Genomic DNA, 19985 nt, shown 5'->3' with positions numbered 1-19985 from the left:
CATACAAGAGAAGAGGGGCGGGGGGGGGGGGGAGTTGGGAAAGCAGAGGACAGGCACTACTATAGTTTTGCATGTTTTGAACGTGGCACCAGTAGTTGAGTATCTTCTCATGTCATTAAGTTGGAAAGTTTTTTAAGGCTCGATACATTTTGCCATCTTACTTTCTAGAAGTTCACAGGAAAGCTTGCCTTTCTACATTAGGTCCTGCTATTTAAAGGACAAATAATTTGTTAAATGTTAACTTGTATTTCTTAGGTTACTAGAGGGTGAACCTTTAGAAACTGCCGTTTATTTCTTCTGTGAACTATTCATGTTCTCTCTTCTACTGTGATTTTTTTTAATGTAGAAGTAGTAATAATTGCTTTTAATTACCATTTAAAGCATATTAATCACTTCCTTTGTGACTATTACTTTAGCATTTATAATGTGTTTTTCTACCCCCAACACCAAAATTTATATTTTCACATAAACCCCAACCTTTTCTAATACGTTTTTTTCCACCTGTATTATATATCACACTTTCACACTTGAGGGGTGCACCCGGTGAGCCTTTTGGTTAACAGTCCAACGTGGAAGTTTCACTTTCTAGCTCACCTGGGATGGCTCTATTAAAAAATCTTACTTCATATCTTTAGGTTGCTTCTTCAAGCCTAAGTACTTAGTTCCTTTAGTTAGTTCTATTAACATTAAAATTGTGTTTTTAGTGAATATATCCTGCAGCCTAACTAGAATATAAAATAATTGGAAATCCCATGTACACTCTGATTTTATGCATTTAGTTTGTGACTTATTTAAGTTTTAATTTTAGATAGATAAAGAACACTTATTTATCTTCTTTTAATGCAAAGACCTAACTATTGATTCTTATTAACTCCTGATTAGCTAGTTGGCTATAGATACAGAGCATGTTAATTTCTACAGGCACCTTTCTGAATTCAAGTAAAAGTTCTGGTAGACAAGGATTTCCTACTTAAATGTCATTGACATAATATGAATATTGAGTACAAATATTGCTCACCATTCTTGCATTCTTTAAATTATTTTACTTGGAAAATTTAAGAACCATCATTAAGTCATTAATAACATAGGTTTTCATTGAAGGAATATTTGGAACTCTGAAAATACAAATCTAATCAAATTAAATTTTGAACACATATAGAGCCAAATATTTCAACAAAACTGCAGTTTAATTTCAGAAAATGTGTTAAAATATATATTTATACATCAATTTCTGACATATACTTAATGTGTTAGTATACACAAAATGATGTTTTCTCTTGAAACTGTATTTATGAAATGTACATTTTAATTTAAATACTCAGTATACACTGCACTTAATCTGCATGTTGCATTTATTAAATACATTAAAATCTGCAATGTAACAAAACGTTTTCTGCATACGAAATTCAAAACACCATTTTAAATGAACAAAAAGATGGCTCACTTCATTATTTTTTTTTTTTTTTTTTTTTACAACTAGTGTATAGTACACTAGCTCAGCTCCACCATACTACCTGTTCGTTCTTTTTTATTTGACATTGTTCACAGACTAGTACATATTACAATAAGAGTGCTGGATAAAAACATGAGGTACGAAAGTGGTTCAAAGATTATAGGTCATGCAGATCATGCTAGACAGCAAAGAAAATTGTGACCGAGAGAACACTAAATAAAAATACATAAAGAATGTGCATTATAAAAAAAAAAAAACAAACAAAAAAAAAACAAAACTCCATTACACAGCTTTGCTTCTTTGGTTACAAAGTAGGTTGAACAATTTCACAGCTTTTTATTCCCACCCGAAAAAAAAGTCATACGAAATGTCAAAAAGCAGAGGAATCGTGGCAATTTCTCTATTAGAAAGTAGAAACAAATGAACAAAGTTTTCTTCATCAAAATAGCCCAATTATTTATTATATCACAATAACTGGTGACTACCTGTACAGTTGCACTATGTTCTTCATACTTACACTATACAAAATTTACATTCAAGCTGGGTCTTTACTACTGAAAATAAATACCGAAGGTAAATTGCCATTAGTGTTAGAAATATGCCAGGATTCTTTTGTTCAATTATTGCCTAAACGTTTCATCTATTAAATGCAATCCTGTCTTTCAATTCCTTTACTGATACTTATAATTATTCAAAAAAATTAAAAAAGTTCTGTGACATTGTTCATGTACATTATGAAAATAGCAGCCCTGTAATAAATAAAACACAAATAAATGAAAACTTATGTAGGCAAATGTTACTGATATTGAAAGAAAAGTGGCTCTTTAGATGAACTGTTATTTATAATGCGATAGGAAGGCTCAGGGTAAATCCATGGATAATAGGAAACATGGGAGAGCCACCAAAGCTCTTAAAAGACCCCACTCGTGCGCACCAGGTAAAATGCTAACTTTGCTCTCTTTAATACACCCCATCTATTATTCTCCTTGTGTACTGATGACATAAACTGGACATCAACAGCACTGCATGACATCTCAAAGAGAGGAAAAGCTCTTGTAGAATGATTGTCTAATACTGAAAAGGCCAAACACACAACTGAAGCATGGCTACTTGCTTTCGTATAAAGTGGAAAGAACACCAGTGGCACACAAGGATAGATTGCTTTCAGTTTTTTTCTTAATGAGGCAAGAAAGCTTTATGCTGAGGACACATTCGGCTGCTGCGGAGGCTGCGTTGGCTGCGGAGGCTGTGCTATCACTGCTTGCTGTTGAGAAGTGCTACCAGCATTGGCCTGTTGGGCTGGGAGTTGGGATAACTGATCATTGTTTGAAAGAGATTTTAACAGTGCATTTTCTCGTTCAAGTAAAGAGTTTCTTTCAACTAATTCTTTTATTTGTTCCTTTAGAACTTCCACTTCTTCTCTTACTGCATACATCAAATGGCTTTTCACCAGATCCTGTGAAGAACAAAATTAGGAATGTCAAAAAGAGTGAAAGGGAAAGGAGTTGCTATTTGGTTCTAGCCTACCTGGTGCCTTATAAACATCAGGCAGTTTTATATTTATATAGTTTTATATATTTATATTTATACTATAAATATAGTTTATTTAAACTACATTTATATAGTTTTCCTGCTCTTGCTTTTAATGTTTCTACTGTTTCTTGATTGACACTAAGGAAGATGGGGTGGAAAAAATCTAGCTCCCAACTAGGGCAGCAAGCCCAGGATTTTATTTTCAAAGTTTGGAGTGATTTCAAAAAATACCAGCTCCTTAAATTGTCAATTAAGATAAGATTAGAATTTAAAAAAAGGTTTAAAATCATATATTTAGACGTCAGACGAAGAGAACAAAGGATATTAAACTGTCTGATAAACTAGTTATAGTACTGCTTTAAGAGATGAAGTGACCTGCAATTTCCAACTTTAAAACCTCAGGATTAAAAAACAAAATAGTTTGAGACCAGTGGCCTTTATTTATAATCGATCTATGGTTTTAATAACTTGAATCAAAAAATTTTAAATAATATGAGTAGAATATCTTTTGAGAAAACCAAAAAATTGATAGTAATAGCAGAAATCAGAATCAACAGAAACAAGTCTATTTATTAAAGCTGAGTAAAAGAGTCACTGTAAATAACCAAAGGATGGAAAAGATTTCCAGCTGAAGTTTTCATTTTATTAGTCTTTTGTTTCTAAATTATTTTTGATGCTGAGATATTTAGGGGATCAAATGCATGTTGATTATGTATATTCCCCAAAATGGCATGAAATGTAACATGTTCAAGTAGGGGAAATATCTATTCCACTGGTATTTATAGACTAAAAATTCTCAACATTCTAGCATTTTCAACCAAATCTCACTATCAAAAAATACACTTTGGTCATCTTGGTTTAAAGAAATTAGGTATTTGTTTTTTAGAATTGATGAAACTCAACAATCTCTGAAATGAGAGGACTATAAATTTATACTTACCATTGCTTGTTCTATTTTGTTGTCAATGGCTACACCACCTCCCCCAGATGCACTGGAAAAAATTAGAATATTTCATTAAATTATTCTAAAAAATGTAAGCTCCCTTCCAACTTTTAAAATAATTGTGTTTTACTTAAAACCAAAAATAGTAATTTAAAATAGATTATTAGTCTATTCTCACAATTTCATACTCAGAGCTCTCATTTTGAAAATGATCTCAATAAACAGATGGCTTGTAAAAATCTTTGTAGTTTCAATACTTCTAATTTGCCAATGACATATATATGCTACTTTAAAAAGTAACTCCCAATTCTATCCAGGAGTTCTCAATTCAGTGAACTTAAGATACATTTTGAACGAACAGTACCCCCTCCACATCTCTTCATTTACCAACTATATATTCTAATTGCCTTTCATGTAGAAATTCCAGTGGTTATTTATTGCATTAAATTCAGATGATGATTTTTCTACTATAGATTTTATATTTTAATGTCTGGTTTTTAAATTTTAAAAACTGGCTTGTAAAAATGATTCAGAGGGCTTCTGGGCAAGCAGTACTTGCAGGTTTGGTTAACAAGGAACTCAACATTCTGGCAGACCTGTATGCTTTGACTGTAGTTTACTAGCTGGCAAAAATCACCTACTAAGGTATGTGGTTTAGACCAATTTTTCCTAGAGATAATTGGAAATAGTCTAGCTGGTAAGTACATCCCAAGTTTAAATATCACCTTATCATTTCTGTGATAATGACACAGGAGGCTGAATAATTGTTCTCTTTGGAAGTTTATATTTTCCCATGTGTGTAGCGAGGATCTATATCCTTTTCTTGGTGTTTTTGTAAACTTTAAAGAATAGTTATTAGATTTTCTTGTAAATATAAATAGGATATGTTAATCTACTGTATCAATACAAAAAGAGGTCTTTAAACCACTTTTATACAAAACTTCTACTACATACTCTTCATTTAGTGTGTAGTGCTAAATTTAGGTGCTAATTTATCTGAAGACTATTTTGCTTTAGATGATGTGGACCCTCAATGTTCTATCAGACCGAGCCTCAGAAATATCCTGTCTGATGTAGTGGTGCCTTTTTTTATTATAATCTAAGTAGATCTGGTTATAATCTTGGTTCTGCTACTCACTACCTATATGACCATCAGTAATCAACTATTTAACTTCCCTGGACCTCAGTTTCCTCATCTGTAAAATGAAGGGGCTGGTGTCAATGCCTCAGTGGACTTTGAACTTTTAAATCCTGAGTCAATGTGTGGAAAACACTAAGCTTGTTTATCTGTGCATTAAGCACATTAATTACAGCATACTACTTCACTTCTTGCTGCTGTTGCTAAGATGAAAAGGGGCTTATGTATACCTAATAACTGGAAAGGATATATAGATCATTAATAAATACTTATATATGTTAGGCTTTAAATGCTTGTAGACAGCAAAGTATGGCTTCATGTAACTAAAAACTACAGAACTATATAAACTTTAATGTAAAGTTCAATTCAGACACCACATAGATAAATTCACCAAACACTGGTCATGATTTGGCAAAAAAGATAGTGATAGGCATTTAGATTAGAATTTGCCTGAGAATCCTAGATTATACTTTATTTTTTACTTCTATGTCAAGGAAAAAATGAAATAGTTTTAGTCATTTCATGACTTAAATACATTCAATTCTTTTAACACATCAGTTTTAAATAGGATATCTTAAATGCTAAATTTAACACCAGTTTTACATATTAATGAGCAAACAAAACAAAAAACCCAAATAAACCTCAAAAACCTTTAAAAAAGGTTTATTTCTTCTTCTTCTTTTTTGATAATTAAAACAAAACCTAGTCAGTTTCCAAACCATTCCCTCAGCTAAGGAACAATAATTAGCATCCTATTCTTTGCTGATATAATAACCTCTAGTCCTGACTCAGATCTCTTTTACTGCTACGGAGGAACAGGTTTGCAAAGTATAAATGGATCATGTTGAAGATATGTTTCCCTTAAAAGGTATTACTATTCCAATTTTGTTAAACACTGTACTTTAACAGAATCAAATCAGTCACAGATACAATTACTATCTCTATAGTCACCTTTGGCCACTCTGAAGGCTGTTATCAAGAATCCTACAACCTACTGCAGAGGTTCTCAAACTTTAGCATGTACCAGAGTCATCTAGATGTTTTATTAAAACACAGATTGCTGGGCTCCACCTTTCAGATTCAGTAGGTCTGGGGTCAGGCCCAGGAACTTGCATTTCTAACAAGTTTCCAGGTGATGCCAATTCTGCTGCCAGACAAATCATACTTTGAGAACCACTGGCTTAGAGATGAAAATTAGAAGAGTAATAATAAAAAAAAACCTAACTCTACTTAAAAAAAATTTCTTAGCCTTGTATACAAAACCCTTTACGACCTTGACCTCAGCTTTCTATGGTCTCCTTTCCTCTCATACCCCATGTGGTATATTGTGTTATGGTCTTACATAGCTATTTGCAGTCTGTGGAACATACGTTCTCTCAGGTTTCCATGGCTTTGCAGAAACTGCTCCCTCAGCTGGAAATGCTCACAGTTCCAATTCATCTGGCTATCTTTAACTTGTTCCTTAAGATGCTCAGTGCCACCTCTTCTGCAACACCTTCTGATTTCCTAAGGTAGAACCAAATATTCCATCCCTTTTGTGGCCCACTAAAATCATCACAAACTTTTTATAGTGCATAACCAGGAAATTCTGGCTCCTCCATGTAATCACTGTGAATTCTAGGAAATTATTTTACCTTTCTAGACCTCATTTTTTTTTTTTTTTTTTTACCTAAAATAAGGATTATATACCCCAATCCACAAAACTCCTGTGAGGATTAAGTGAGTTTAAATAATACTACCACTGTTAACTCTATTAGACTGAGCTCCTTGAGGGAGGTGGCTTATCTTCTTCACCTCTGTGAAGAAGTGAACAGTGCTTGGCACATAGGAGCTCAAATGCATACTGAAAGAGTCAATATGATAGTAATTGGATTAGAAACGATTACTGGTTCATGTTAGGAAGCCATTACATTTTTCTGAGTTTGAATAAATCAGTAGCTCTCCATGTGTGGTCCCTGGACCAGGAGCCATCAGCATCATCTGGGTACCTGTTAGAAATGTAAATATTCGGGTCCACTCAGACCTACTGAATTAGATACTTTTAAGGTGGGACCCAAGAAATCTATTTTAATAACTCCTCCAGGTGATTTGAAAGAAACTAAAGTTTGAGAACCACTGCCTTAAATAGCCTGGTTTTTAATAAAGATACCAATATGGTAGTTTTAAATATAAACAAATAAGAGTGTATTCTATTTCAAGATCCCAGAACATGGTTTAAGAATATTGTTTCAATGAGGGAAACAAATTTTCCATTGTGTTCAAAGTCAACATAGTGGTTTGGGCTTTATGCTCTTTTAAAATGAGAATGATCAGCTGAAGCAGAATGAATAATTTCCTTTCATTTGTTTCCCTGACCTAATGTTATAGTATTAGGCCTTGTTTTCTTTCTTATTATTGTATTCACCACGCTATAACTAGATGATTAACCAGTTTCTGAACTTAAGTTCCTTAAGGGAAGGCTTCCTAAGACTCTGTAACTATTCTGTTAAACTACAGAGTGCTATATAAAAAGGGATAATTCTGTTACTATGGGTCTCTCTTTTAGAATAAAATCATAACTGGATTAGCATTTACTAGATGAATAAAAAACTGTGGGTATGGAGGGAACGGACAGAAATACAGAACTATGGGGAAAAAAGAATGACTAAATCACTTTTTATATAATGAATTTTCATTTACCGGAACTGCGGCTCCCAAAAGAACCAAATGAGCTTGAATTTAGTGTTTAAATAAAGTAAATTACAATCACATTCATAAGAAAAGTAAAACTTAAAAGTATCAATGGCACACCAAGCTAGATTGGATTTCCATGCTGTTCATCTTTTAGTTCATCCCAACTGGCTCCCCACCACAGCTTTTCTTCCCAGGCCTGCTTACTCTTATCACAATAGATTACTTGCAACCTCACTGAGAAGACAAGAGGCCAGATAGGAACCTCTGCTGCGGCATCACAAGTTTCTTATATTTGCAGCCTTCTTTTTTTTTTTTTTTTTTGTGGTATGCGGGCCTCTCACGTTGCGGAGCACAGGCTTCGGATGAGCAGGCTCAGCGGCCATGGCTCACGGGCCCAGCCGCTCCGTGGCATGTGGGATCTTCCCGGACCGGGGCACGAACCCGTGTCCCCTGCATCGGCAGGCGGACTCTCAACCACTGCGCCACCAGGGAAGCCCGCATCCTTCTTAATAGGCTAACTGTTTCATCCATGCTCTCAGCTCAGTGACTCTGCAAATCATCCCGTCTTGCCTCTCTAAAAATTAAAACCAGTGACACAGTTAGGCTAACTTGATCTCACATTTAAGAAAATTTTTTTATGAGAAATCAACTTTTTTCTTTATTAATGTGCACAGAGACATCATGGCTACTGTTTAAGATAAAAATAGTGCGAATTTCTTCCCTATTACATTTTGGCTATGTTGTCTTCCTTCTCCTTTCTCAATACAAATGCTTATTTAAAAAATTTTTTTTTAATTTATTGGCCACAACCACACAGCATGTGGGATCTTAGTTCCCTGACCAGGGATCCAACCTGTGCCCCCTGCAGTGGAAGCACTGAGTCTTAACCACTGGACCGCCAGGGAAATCCCACAAATGCTTATTAACAAAGCAACAGGGTAGAGGAAAAGAACACAAATGACTGCCCACTTCATGGCAGCACACGCTGTTTAAGTGAGTCCTTACTACAAGCCTGAGCAACACTCTCACTTTACAGCTGAGGAAACTGAAGCCAAGTAACTTATTCAGACACAACCCTAGGGAGAGGATTAAAACCTAACCTAATTAATGTCAAAACATATGCTTTTCCTATCATAACAGTCAGATTGTGAAAGGAAGAAAGCAACTATCTATAATGACCTAAAAGAAATCCAGCGTTGTGTACATTGTGAAAAGTGCTTTAACCAAGTACCAAATGTTAGTTGTCAAACCATAACTGTGGATCCAAAGATTAAACTATGTTCATAATATGCCATTTATCTTATCTAGCACATTCCTAGAAGAGGTTCAGCTCTGAAAACAAGGGAGGTCACTTCTTAGAAAAGGGACTTGCTCAGTGATCTTTAGACAGCCAGTATAGTTCACCTATTTGCTAAGGACTGAAAGGTTCTTTTGGTTTGTTAGAAAGATGAAGATATCTTAAGATTATACGGATCTATATGCAGAATATTATAAAAAAAATTTACCTTGCTTTACTCCAAGACCCTCCTAACTTTCCCTGTTGAATCACAACACAATTAAAAATCCACTACAGGAATTCCCCAAATCACAAAATAAAATGTTTTGTGATGAGAACTTATTTGAGTTGGCAAATCTCGTATATCAATATTTATGTTAAAGCCCCCTTACCCAAACCAGGTAAAATCAATTCTTCTTAAACTTACAAGTTGAAGCTACAATCTTTCTTGGAGGCCAGTCCTCAGGAATCAGGTACTGTTTCCAGTAAATCACCTACAACCTTAATCCCCTTGCTCCACTGCAATAAGCTCTATAACATCATTAGTGTTAAAAATGCTTTAATTCTAATCTGGGCAACATTTTGCCTCTTCTCTAAGAAATGTATGTTTTGCTTTTTAGAAAGAAACTGTTAAGTCACTGATTGCAAAAAAATAAATCTAATGAATCTACAGCTCAGCAAGCCTATCAAGGTTAAAAAGAAAAAAAAACCCATCACCCTTCTGTAAGACGAATTTAAAGAACATTTACACTTTAACACAATTTAAGGGCAAATAACAATCCTACTTCCAAAAAAGAGCCTAAATAGATAAAATTCATGTAGACAATCTCTGGCCAAATGCAAACCTCTGTGGTTAAGAATAAAACTATTAGACAAAGTTAACAGTCAATTAAGCTAAGAACTCAAAATTGTACATATTCTAATTATTAACCATAAGTTCTACCAATGTAAAAACAACCTGTTTAATTTCATGAGTTAAAAAACTCACAAAAAGTCCCCCTGGAGATTTTTATTATCAGTAACACAAAATAAGTGATTTTTGTGGATGATAAAAGCTATTATTCATGCTAAACAAGCAAGGAAAATGGCTACTCACAAAACTAAATGTTATTATTTTCTCAAGTAACCAATCTTACTGTGAAAAAAGCTTTTTACCAAGGAACTACTAAAAACTGAGCTAAAGGGCTTCCCTGGTGGCGCAGTGGTTGAGAGTCCGCCTGCCGATGCAGGGGACATGGGTTCGTGCCCCGGTCCGGGAAGATCCCACATGCCGCGGAGCGGCTAGGCCCGTGAGCCATGGCCGCTGAGCGTGCGCTCCGCAACGGGAGAGGCCACAACAGTGAGAGGCCCGCATACCGCAAAAACAAACAAACAAACAAACAAAACCCAATAAACAAAAAACTGAGCTAAATACTTATATGAAGATTGATATTTGTTTTTATCATCTATAAAAACTTTGCTCACCAATGCCCTCAGCATATTTCACATTCATTTAATTAATTTCAGGTCAAAATACTGACCAGAAAAGAATATTTAAAAAGAGGAAAAAAGGATTATACCTGTGGATTATACCAATGTCAATTTCCTGGCTTCAGGTATTATACTATAGCCATGCAAGATGTTATCACTGGGGGAGAACTGGGTAAAGGGGTACCTGAGACCTCCCTGCACTTTTTTTTTTTGCAACTTATTAATCTATAATTACTCAAAATAAAAGTTTTTAAAAATATACATATACATGGTAAAGAATAAATTCAGAGAGTATACACAAAAAAGTATACCATCAATACAAAGTCCCTCTCCTACCTCAGACCCCCTTTGTCCAGAGTCAACCATATCATCTGTATTAATGACCTTAAAAAGGCCTATTTAGGAAGAATTTCTTTACTATTTTGGAGAGGAGTAGGAGAGGACTTTCTAACTATATGCCTCAAAATACAGTTTTTTAAAAGCTTCTTTAATAATTTCCCTAAAATATAAAGTACTTCTAGGAATCTGTAAGACAAGAAGCCCAAATAGAAAGATGGGTAGAATTCACACGAACATTCACAAGACATGAAAAAATACTCAACATCTCATTCATAATAAAAATAGAGATTAAAACTATAACGTGATATTATTTCCCTAACAGACTGGCAAACATACTAAAATTTAATACACAGTCAGTGAGGCTGTGGGAAAATGGGCCTTCTCTTCTCTTACAGTGCTGGTACAAAGTGGTATAATGGTATAACCCGTATAGAGAGCAATTTGGTTATATTTAATAAATTTTATACACAACACATTCTTTGAGCCAGCAATCCTACAAGTTTCCTATGTATGCAAAAATACATGTATACAGTTTCCTATGTATGCAAAAATATCTATAGTAATTTATCCTATAGATATTTTTGCATACATAGGAAATAATGTATTTACAAAACTACTCATTACAACACTTTATAACGGCAGGCTTTTGATTAGCAATAGGGAAGGGGCTAAATAAATCACAGTATAGTCATCCATTCAATTTAATACTAGCCAGTTATTTTTTTTTTTTTTTTTTTTTTTGCAGTACACGGGCCTCTCACTGCTGTGGCCTCTCCCGTTGCGGAGCATAGGCTCCGGACGCACAGCCTCAGCAGCCATGGCTTACGGGCCCAGCCACTCCGTGGCATGTGGGATCTTCCCGGACCGGGGCACAAACCCGTGTCCCCTGCATCGGCAGGCGGACTCTCAACCACTGCGCCACCAGGGAAGCCCCTAGCCAGTTATTTAAAAAAACCACAAGGATGCTTTTCTGTGTACTGAGATGGAAGCAACGTATCTTGAAGATCCTTAAAGATAAAGGTACAGATGTGTGTATATTATCATTTGTGTGAAGAGGGAGATAATACACATTGTATTTGCTTGTATATACAATAAAGAGACTAGAAGGACACACACACACTAAGAAAGTGCTTATCTGTTTAGGTAAGTGCTTATCTGGAAGGCAGGCAGAAGGGGAACAGGGATAGAAGACTACTTTCTCTACACTGTGAAGAATACTGAAAAACACATTCCAAAATGAAAATGACTCATGAAGGAGTTATTTCCCTGTACAGTGTGAACTCAAGACATGAACAAATGGCAGACAGGAAACAAGAAAGGAAGAAAGGGAAGAGGACCAACAGCTCCACTTGTATTTGGAACTATTTCCTTCTGAAAGATTAGGTACTATGTTTAACATACAAAAAAACAATCAATATAAATAACATTTCTGATTTGTAAAATTTACTTCCTTGGCTTAGGGTGAATTAAAATCACTTAAAAATATGGTATAAATAATGTTTATACCATATAATCCCAGTATAGTTATTTTTGTTCAAAGTGATGCTACTAAGTAAATAGTAAAAGTCTCTCCAATAAATATCTAAGATACAATAGGCTACATAACCTTACACAATGTTGTATTAAAAATGAATTCCAAAGAAGGTACAGATAAGATTAATACTAACTTTACCTTCTTCTTCCGGATCTCTTTACACTTCAAAGTTATGATATTTTGGCAGAATTATTTTAGTATTTGGTAGTAAAATTCTGATATAATTATGTTTTTTTTTTTTTTTTCTTGAAGAGCTACTCCAAGGAAACAACTTAAAAACTAGCCAAACTAAACATTTTTTTTTCTGTTAAAACAGTCAAGATGGAAGATGTAAAAATTTAGTCTGGAAAGACTGGAGACTTACACAAAAGTAAAACAGCAGCAATTTTACCACTACAGGCCAAACTTAGTCCAATAAACTAAGGAAGTTTGTTTAATACTCTATTATCCTAAGTTAAATACTTAAATGGAATAAGAACATGGAATCATATCTACTTAAGATAAATGAGCTTATACACTAGTTAGTTATTTCTTATTAGACTAACATTAGACAAGGTTTGACACAATAAAAAAGTTATTTCCTTCTTCTGAGTCAGACTGCAAAAGAAAACGGTGCGAGAAAGGGGTAGGAGGAGGGTGGCATTTTCCCCAATGTTGGAGTGCTTACATTTAGAGCAGACTCTCTTTGAAAGAGATTTCATTTTACTGTTTACATAGCAGCAACAGGTAATTTGATGATAGCATAATTATGGGGGAGTGAAGGATACATAACCAAGGGGCTTAAGTCCAAATTAAAAATTTGACACTATAGTCTTGGCTACTTTAATTTACTTCCTGGAGACTGGGAAAACAGTATTATGATTGACAATTATCTAGACTGAGATGTACACTGGTACCTGAGATTAAAAAAAAAAGGATAGGGATTAGAAAGGAATTTTGCCAACTGATGTCTAGTTCAGAATAACTGACGAAAACCTAAATAACATAGTTATACTGAAAAGTAATATAGTGGATGTATTGATAGTTTCATATATTCATTCTAGATATTCTAAAACCACTCCTTTGTCTGCTGGGATAGAAGCTGATGGTTAACCAACTTCTAAAAACATCAGAATTTATGGGACCTCCCTGATGGTACAGTGGTTAAGACTCCACCCTTCCAATGCAGGGGGCGAGGGTTTGATTCCTGGTCAGGGAATTAAGAACTCACATGCCACGTGGCACAGCCATAAAATAAAATTAAAAATAAATAAATAAAAACATCAGAATTTAGTGATTAAATTACTGTATACTTTAGTAAAAGATCTATGGTTTTCAATACTGATTTTAAGGACTATCTGTCTTACAAAGTATAAAAGTTTAATAGAAGAGAAAAATTCAATGAAAATCCTTAATGTGAATGAAGACATTAAAAACACATGAGTTCAAATTTCTCCAGCTGTTAGGAAAAGGATAAAGATTAAGAAAAAGTCTTCCAGGGAAAGGACTATGTTTAACAGCCATTTTGTAGTTAAGATCAGTTGTCCTTTAAAAGGTTAACAATATAGTATTCTTTCCCTTTGACTATGAGGAAATCACAGCACTTTCACCACCTAAGGAAATGTTCATGGTGTAAGTATATGAAAATGAACAAAACTGGAGAAAGAACAAAATAAAAAAGAATGTCAAAGGACACCAAGGGGGGAAAGCAGCGGGGGGTGGTGGTGGTGGTGGGATGAATTGGGCGATTGTGATTGACATGTATACACTGATGTGTATAAAATGGATGACTAATAAGAACCTGCTGTATAAAAAAATAAGTAAAATAAAATTCAAAAAGAATGTCAAGGGAAATAAAAACAAAAACGTAAAGCTCTTAAGATTTGCATTTCATTTCAGAGAGCAACAAGCACTGAATAAATTTTCACTTGGCAGTGGGCCTATTATAAAAACAACCTACGTAGCTAAATTCATCTAACATTTCTAAAGTAACTCAGAATTCTTCAGCAATGACATACAAATGGGGCAAAGGGGGGAAAAATCAGGAACTAGTTTAGTATAAATTTCTAATGCTAACCTTTACATTATCCCACCCCACTTCCTCCCAGTTCCAAATGCCTGCTCAACTTTTGAACTGGATAGCCTAAACTCCTTTAAGACCCTCCATGGTTTACTTTTACTCTCTTTGTTCATACTGTTTCTCACTCTCTAAGTACTGTAGAAACTCTACCATTCTTTTATAGATTTCAGCTCAAATATGTTCTCTTCTGTAAAGGCTTCTCTAACCCTTCCAGAAGTAGTATAGTAAGTCATGTTCCACACTACACTTATAGCACTAACCACACAGGCTATGTTTTAACAGTTGCATCTATCTCCTACCAGACAAAGCTCTACTGGCCATACAAACATCTATCATGAGGCTGGCAGCCATTTAGTAAAGAATGCCACAGATACTTGGACTCAAAAACTGTATACTTGGAATCTGAGTCCTAAATATATCACTCGCTACTCTGGGGCCCCTTTTTTTTTAATTTTTTTTTTTTTTTAGCTATAACATGAGGTAGCTGTATTAGATCAAAGCCACTTCCTACACTTAATGGCAAAACTGACTTTTTCCAAGCACTCCTTGGTATTTAATAAACATGGGTAATGCTATTATTTTAACTAAACTCAATAAATAATTGGGGAAACATTTCTTAATCTCATTCTTCATTTTCAGTCTGAAACTACACTTGCCATATGTTCTTGCTGCCTAATATTAACATCTAATCCATATACCTAGGTAATCCAAATTCCTTTGGAGGTAACAGGTCATAAATCCTAAACAAACTTTTGCCTCTTATTTCCTAATAGCCAAATCTCAGTAACATTTACCTTTCTAGGTGACACCTTTGTTAAAAAAAAAAAAAAGTTCCAATCTGTCGCCTCTGCACATGCCCAATACTCAACAAATACTGGGTGGAAGAACATGAAGTTAGATAGTGTCCACCAGTGGGAAGATCACTAGATGTAGAATTAGCAAATACACATTGCAACCTGGCCTCACCTCAGATTTGCTGTGTCCGGAGGTAATTATTCTCATTGGGCTTTTTTTCTTTCATCATTAGTTTTAGAGACTTTTTATGAAACTTACTGTAACCACTCAAATGTGGTGTTTTGTATATGTGTGTGTGTGGGGGGGGGGCAGGGTTAGTGAGAAGGAACGATAGTAACACTCAAGACAGGTCTTAAAAAAGTTACCTAAGCAAGCAAAGGGGAATAAGGGGTAGCAGGACACTGCCAAATGCTTGGTCACAGGGATTAAGCAAGGGAAAATGAACGTTTTTATAACTGAAGCACAGAGAGTCTGTGAGAAATCAGAGGGATGATAAATGAAAGAGACTCATCTATAACAAAGAAAATGCCAAGGATGACTGCAGTTTTTAGCATGGAGCAACTAAGGAGTGGGGAAATAGTTAATGTGTCACAGGAAGATGGTTAGATTTTTTGAGGGATGGGGAGTGAGTGGCAGAGAAACCTGAGATGAAAATGAGAAATTTGAAGTTACATTTGGGACTTTTGAATTTTGAGACATCTGGGATATAGATCATGGTGGAGAAATAAAGAAAGAAGGTTGAGAAATAAGGAAAGGTTGCTAGAAATAGGCATCTAGAACTCTAGAGTAATCTCTGGTGACGAGTCTAGATTTGAGAGTTATCAGAATGTGGTAGGTAGCTCAAATTGTGAGAGATGAGTTTGGTTAAAGAGTGAAGACAAATAAGGGCCAAAGCACTGGAGGAGACTAGCAGGTAAAGAGTTGTAGAAGATGGGATGGGAAGAAACTGCCCTTTCTTGGGAAAGCTAATTATTTCTTTTGCTGAATGGCCTCACATTTGCCTCTTCTTTCTCAAGCATTCCACGTACTATTTTTTTCCAACTCAGCAGGTATTCTTGAACAAATCCTCTCAATCCCATTTCCACGATGAGGCCTAACCAAACGAGTCAAAATGAGACTATCCTCTTGAATATTAAATGCCAAATACCAGTGAAGAGCACAGAGGTAATTTTTGCTCATGTTATAGCTAATCTCTTCATTTATGTCCATTTCTTGAAGATGCAGAGATACTATTTAAAATAGCTTTACAGAAAAAACATAATTCTATGGACAATATATTTGACAAAGCAAAATTAGCCACTAGAGTTATCTGACTAAAACCCAGCTTTTGTTCCTAGGTTAATAGTTAATCTTTCTTTGCCACCTTATGTCCCTTCCTAATCTGTCCCCAAAGTCCAAGGATAGTAATAAATGAAAATGGAAGTTATCAAGGAACTGTTTTGAAATAGGGATAAACCCAGAAGAATAAAAGTATCATGAGGTTTTTTTAAAGAGATAGTTGCTTCATTAAGGGACAGCACCAAAGCACGGTCATTACCCTTCAATAAAATGAAGAGAATAGGGACTTCCCTGGTGGTTCAGTGGTAACGAATCCGCCTTCCAATGTAGGGGACTCGGGTTCGATCCCTGGTCAGGGAACTAAGATCCCACATGCCATGGGGCAACTAGGCCTGCGCGCACGCCACAACTGGAGAGAAGAACTAGAGAGAAGCCTGCATGCCACAGTGAAAGATCCTGCATGCCGCAACTAAGACCCTATGTGGCCAAAAATAAAAAATAAATAAAATATTTTTTAAAAAATGAAGAGAATATTCTATCAGGGAAAAAATCTGGTCTATTTTACTTTTAATAAATCAATGAATGTTTTGCATTTGCGATGTTTTAAAAATTTAGGTTGGTTTGGGTTTGAGCAAAGAATTAAATGGCTGATCTTCAACAAATACAAGAAAAGTACTGTGAAGAAATGCCCTAAAGAGTTAAAACTGTCTAGGTTATCACTTTACTACCACTTGGCCTAACTCTCTTTTGCTCTCCACTTCACTGTGGGAGTGAGACAGCTTACCTCTCAGCAGCTGCCGAAACAAAACGCTGAATTCTCAGAGTAATAAAGTGGTTTAAGAATACAGGCTTTAGAATTAGACAAGCTGGTTTTAAAATCCCAACTCCACTACTTACTAATGAGGTGATCCTACCAAGTTAACATACTGAAACCAGTTTCCTCATCTGTAAAATGAGGTCATGGTTGTACTACCTTAAAGGATTACTGTGAGGATTATATGAGACTTTTTACAATAGTAGACACTTAAAAAATTTTTGTTCCTTCAATTGTTTGGATGAATTTGGATTTTGACACTATATAAGGTCTACTATCCCAGTGTATATTGGATTACAAATGAAGCAGTGACGTACAAATAAAAATTATGATTAGTGTTAGGAAACAACCTTTGTATTTATGTCTCACCCAAATAAAGAAATAATCCTAGTTATGCTTTAAATTTACTTGATTTCTTTGTACTCAATCAAATGTTAAAGATTCAATGCAGTCACAAAATATATGCTAATAAAAATTGTTTGACTTGAGATTTAAACTTACATCGATATTTATTAAGCACAGCATTATGTGGACTGAACATTAGTAAAATTCTTATTGATCCTCGATAGAATCTCAAATTTTCATTGTTCAGAATATAAATAATCTTAACTTACTGGGGGAAATTTTTCCAAAGGCCACTGAGATATAACTGAATTGGTTTAATTCAACATAAAAACTTGCAAAAAACTGTTTAGCTAAAACTATCTCATGCCTTTCTTTAGTGTTACATGACATTACAACAATAAATATTACTAAAAACAACTCAAAGGAGAGGGATAAAGTGTTGTTTTGCTTCTAAACCACATTTACTCTAGTTGAGAATCACTGCTTTAGAATTACCTAAGTCAAAAAGGAATTCTGGTATAGGACAATAAAGAAAAGTATAAAGTAGCAGTATTATAAAATCTAAAGGGTTACAAGGTTTTTTTACTCAAGGAGAACTGTACTCAGATATGTACATTTTCAGTGGCAAAAAGTTTTTAACAGCTAACTACTTTTTCTCACTTCTTTCTCTATTTTTTTTTTGGCCGCTCTGCTTGAGGGATCTTAGTTCCCTAACCAGGGATTGAACCCGGGCCCCCGGCAGTGAAAGCACCAAGTCCTAACTAGTGGACCACCAAGGAATTCCCTACTTCTTCTCATTTCAATCTAGATCCACATCCTGGAATTATTCCAGGCAATAACAATTCTGTAAGATAGACATGGTTAATGGCAGAACTTTACAATAGTCTGTAGGCATCAATTTATGTAAAAATTTTATGATGATTTCTAGACTTACATCATGACTTGAAATTTGTTAAATCAATTTAGATTCTAGAGATAAGAATGAAATGAAATGGGATGCTTTACCAACATAATCTTTGCTCTCTTCATTTCTTGCCGGTAGGCCCCATCCCTCTGACTCTTCCATAAATAATTGTTTTTGTTGTTTTCACTGAATGTTCTTCTCCCTTGAATTAAACCTTAAAGGCTGGAATTGTGTCCATCTCAAGGGTCTACTTATTGCAACACTCTGCATATAACTGATACTGAACATTTAATTGAAGAAAAAGATGGAATAAAACATACAGTATTTAATATATTATCTAATTATATTTTATAAATTCAACATGAACTTATGTCAAGTTGAGTTTACTGTGCCAGGAAAAAGAGTTCAGAAATTAACCAGCTACTTAAACTATTAGAAACTAATTAAGGGTATCACTGGAACACAGTGAAAATGGGAAGACCTCCTGAGAATTTGTTTTTTCTTCTCCCTGACAAACTCAGCTTAAATAAAAAGCCAATAAACCTTTTTGTGATGAAAGCATCTGATTGACTGTTTCTCACTGAGAAGGAAGAAAGTATAACATTTTTTAATATAATATAGGCAACTGAAGTAAGTAGAGAAACTGTCTAAGTTTGAGGAAAAGAAAAAGTCAGCTCTATGGATTTTCAGGTTACTTCTGACAAAATTATGCCACTGAAACTTAGCAGTTCCATGTATGGAACATGGTGATGACAAAGTCATAGTAGACTTTGTGGAAAATAAAGCGGACTTTAAAAACTCAATGATCTTTTGGATAAAAATCCTGACAAACGTCTTTTTACATTAGAATCATGGATTCAGGGGAAAATCTTTTTGTAAATCTAGTGAAGGCTTAATTGTATAATCACACTTCATAAATATCCATCTATGGGGTATTCCCCAATATCATTCTCTATAGACAGACAGAACTGAATCTAGGGAAAAAGTAAAAGAAACCAACAGCTTTCCTGAAAGTGGAAAGAGGAGACCAAAGACTTGCCAGTTTGGTCAAGTCAGAGAAAGAAGACAACTCAAACTGTCATGCCTTTGAGCATGTGTCATGAACAAGTAAAAGTTCTAAGTGAACTAGATCCAGGATTCTGAAGAAATTCAGATGTACTTCACTCTTTTTACACTGCTGGATCAAAGCACATATAAAGCAGTCCCATGAAACTCTTACATCATCACTAGAATCAATAATTTCGAAGAGGGGAAACATCCTTGCGATCTCTAAGATGTTAAGCAATGTCTCCTTATCCATTTTGAAAAAGAGCTTTAGAACTAAAACCGATGACTTAAGGCCATGAACTAGAACCCATATTCTTGATTATAGCAGATATGAAAACTAACAGAACTAACTAGAGAATATGCTCGGTTCAATGTTTCCATAGA

The 19985-nt window shown here is 34.9% G+C and overlaps 1 protein-coding gene across 2 annotated transcripts in view; it reads right to left on the bottom strand.

Moving 5' to 3' along the window:
• Positions 1-1166: 1166 nt before the first annotated feature.
• The window catches only part of TSC22D2 (TSC22 domain family member 2), a 50557-nt gene continuing 31738 nt past the window's right edge, over positions 1167-19985 (bottom strand). The window contains exons 3-4 of one of the 2 annotated variants that reach the window (XM_065876646.1): positions 3927-3978; positions 1167-2909 (exon numbers count right to left, since the gene is read on the bottom strand). In XM_065876646.1, the coding sequence (XP_065732718.1) occupies positions 2649-2909; positions 3927-3978 (313 nt within the window). In that variant the 3' untranslated portion in view covers positions 1167-2648. The remainder of the gene's footprint in view (positions 2910-3926; positions 3979-19985) is intronic. The other variant, XM_065876647.1, reaches the window with a different exon arrangement.

The sequence above is a fragment of the Phocoena phocoena genome, chromosome 4 (assembly GCF_963924675.1).
Source record: "Phocoena phocoena chromosome 4, mPhoPho1.1, whole genome shotgun sequence".
Classification (NCBI taxonomy): Eukaryota; Metazoa; Chordata; class Mammalia; order Artiodactyla; family Phocoenidae; genus Phocoena; species Phocoena phocoena.
The sequence above is the reverse complement of the archived record's forward strand: the minus strand, read 5'-3'. Positions and strand labels throughout refer to the sequence as shown.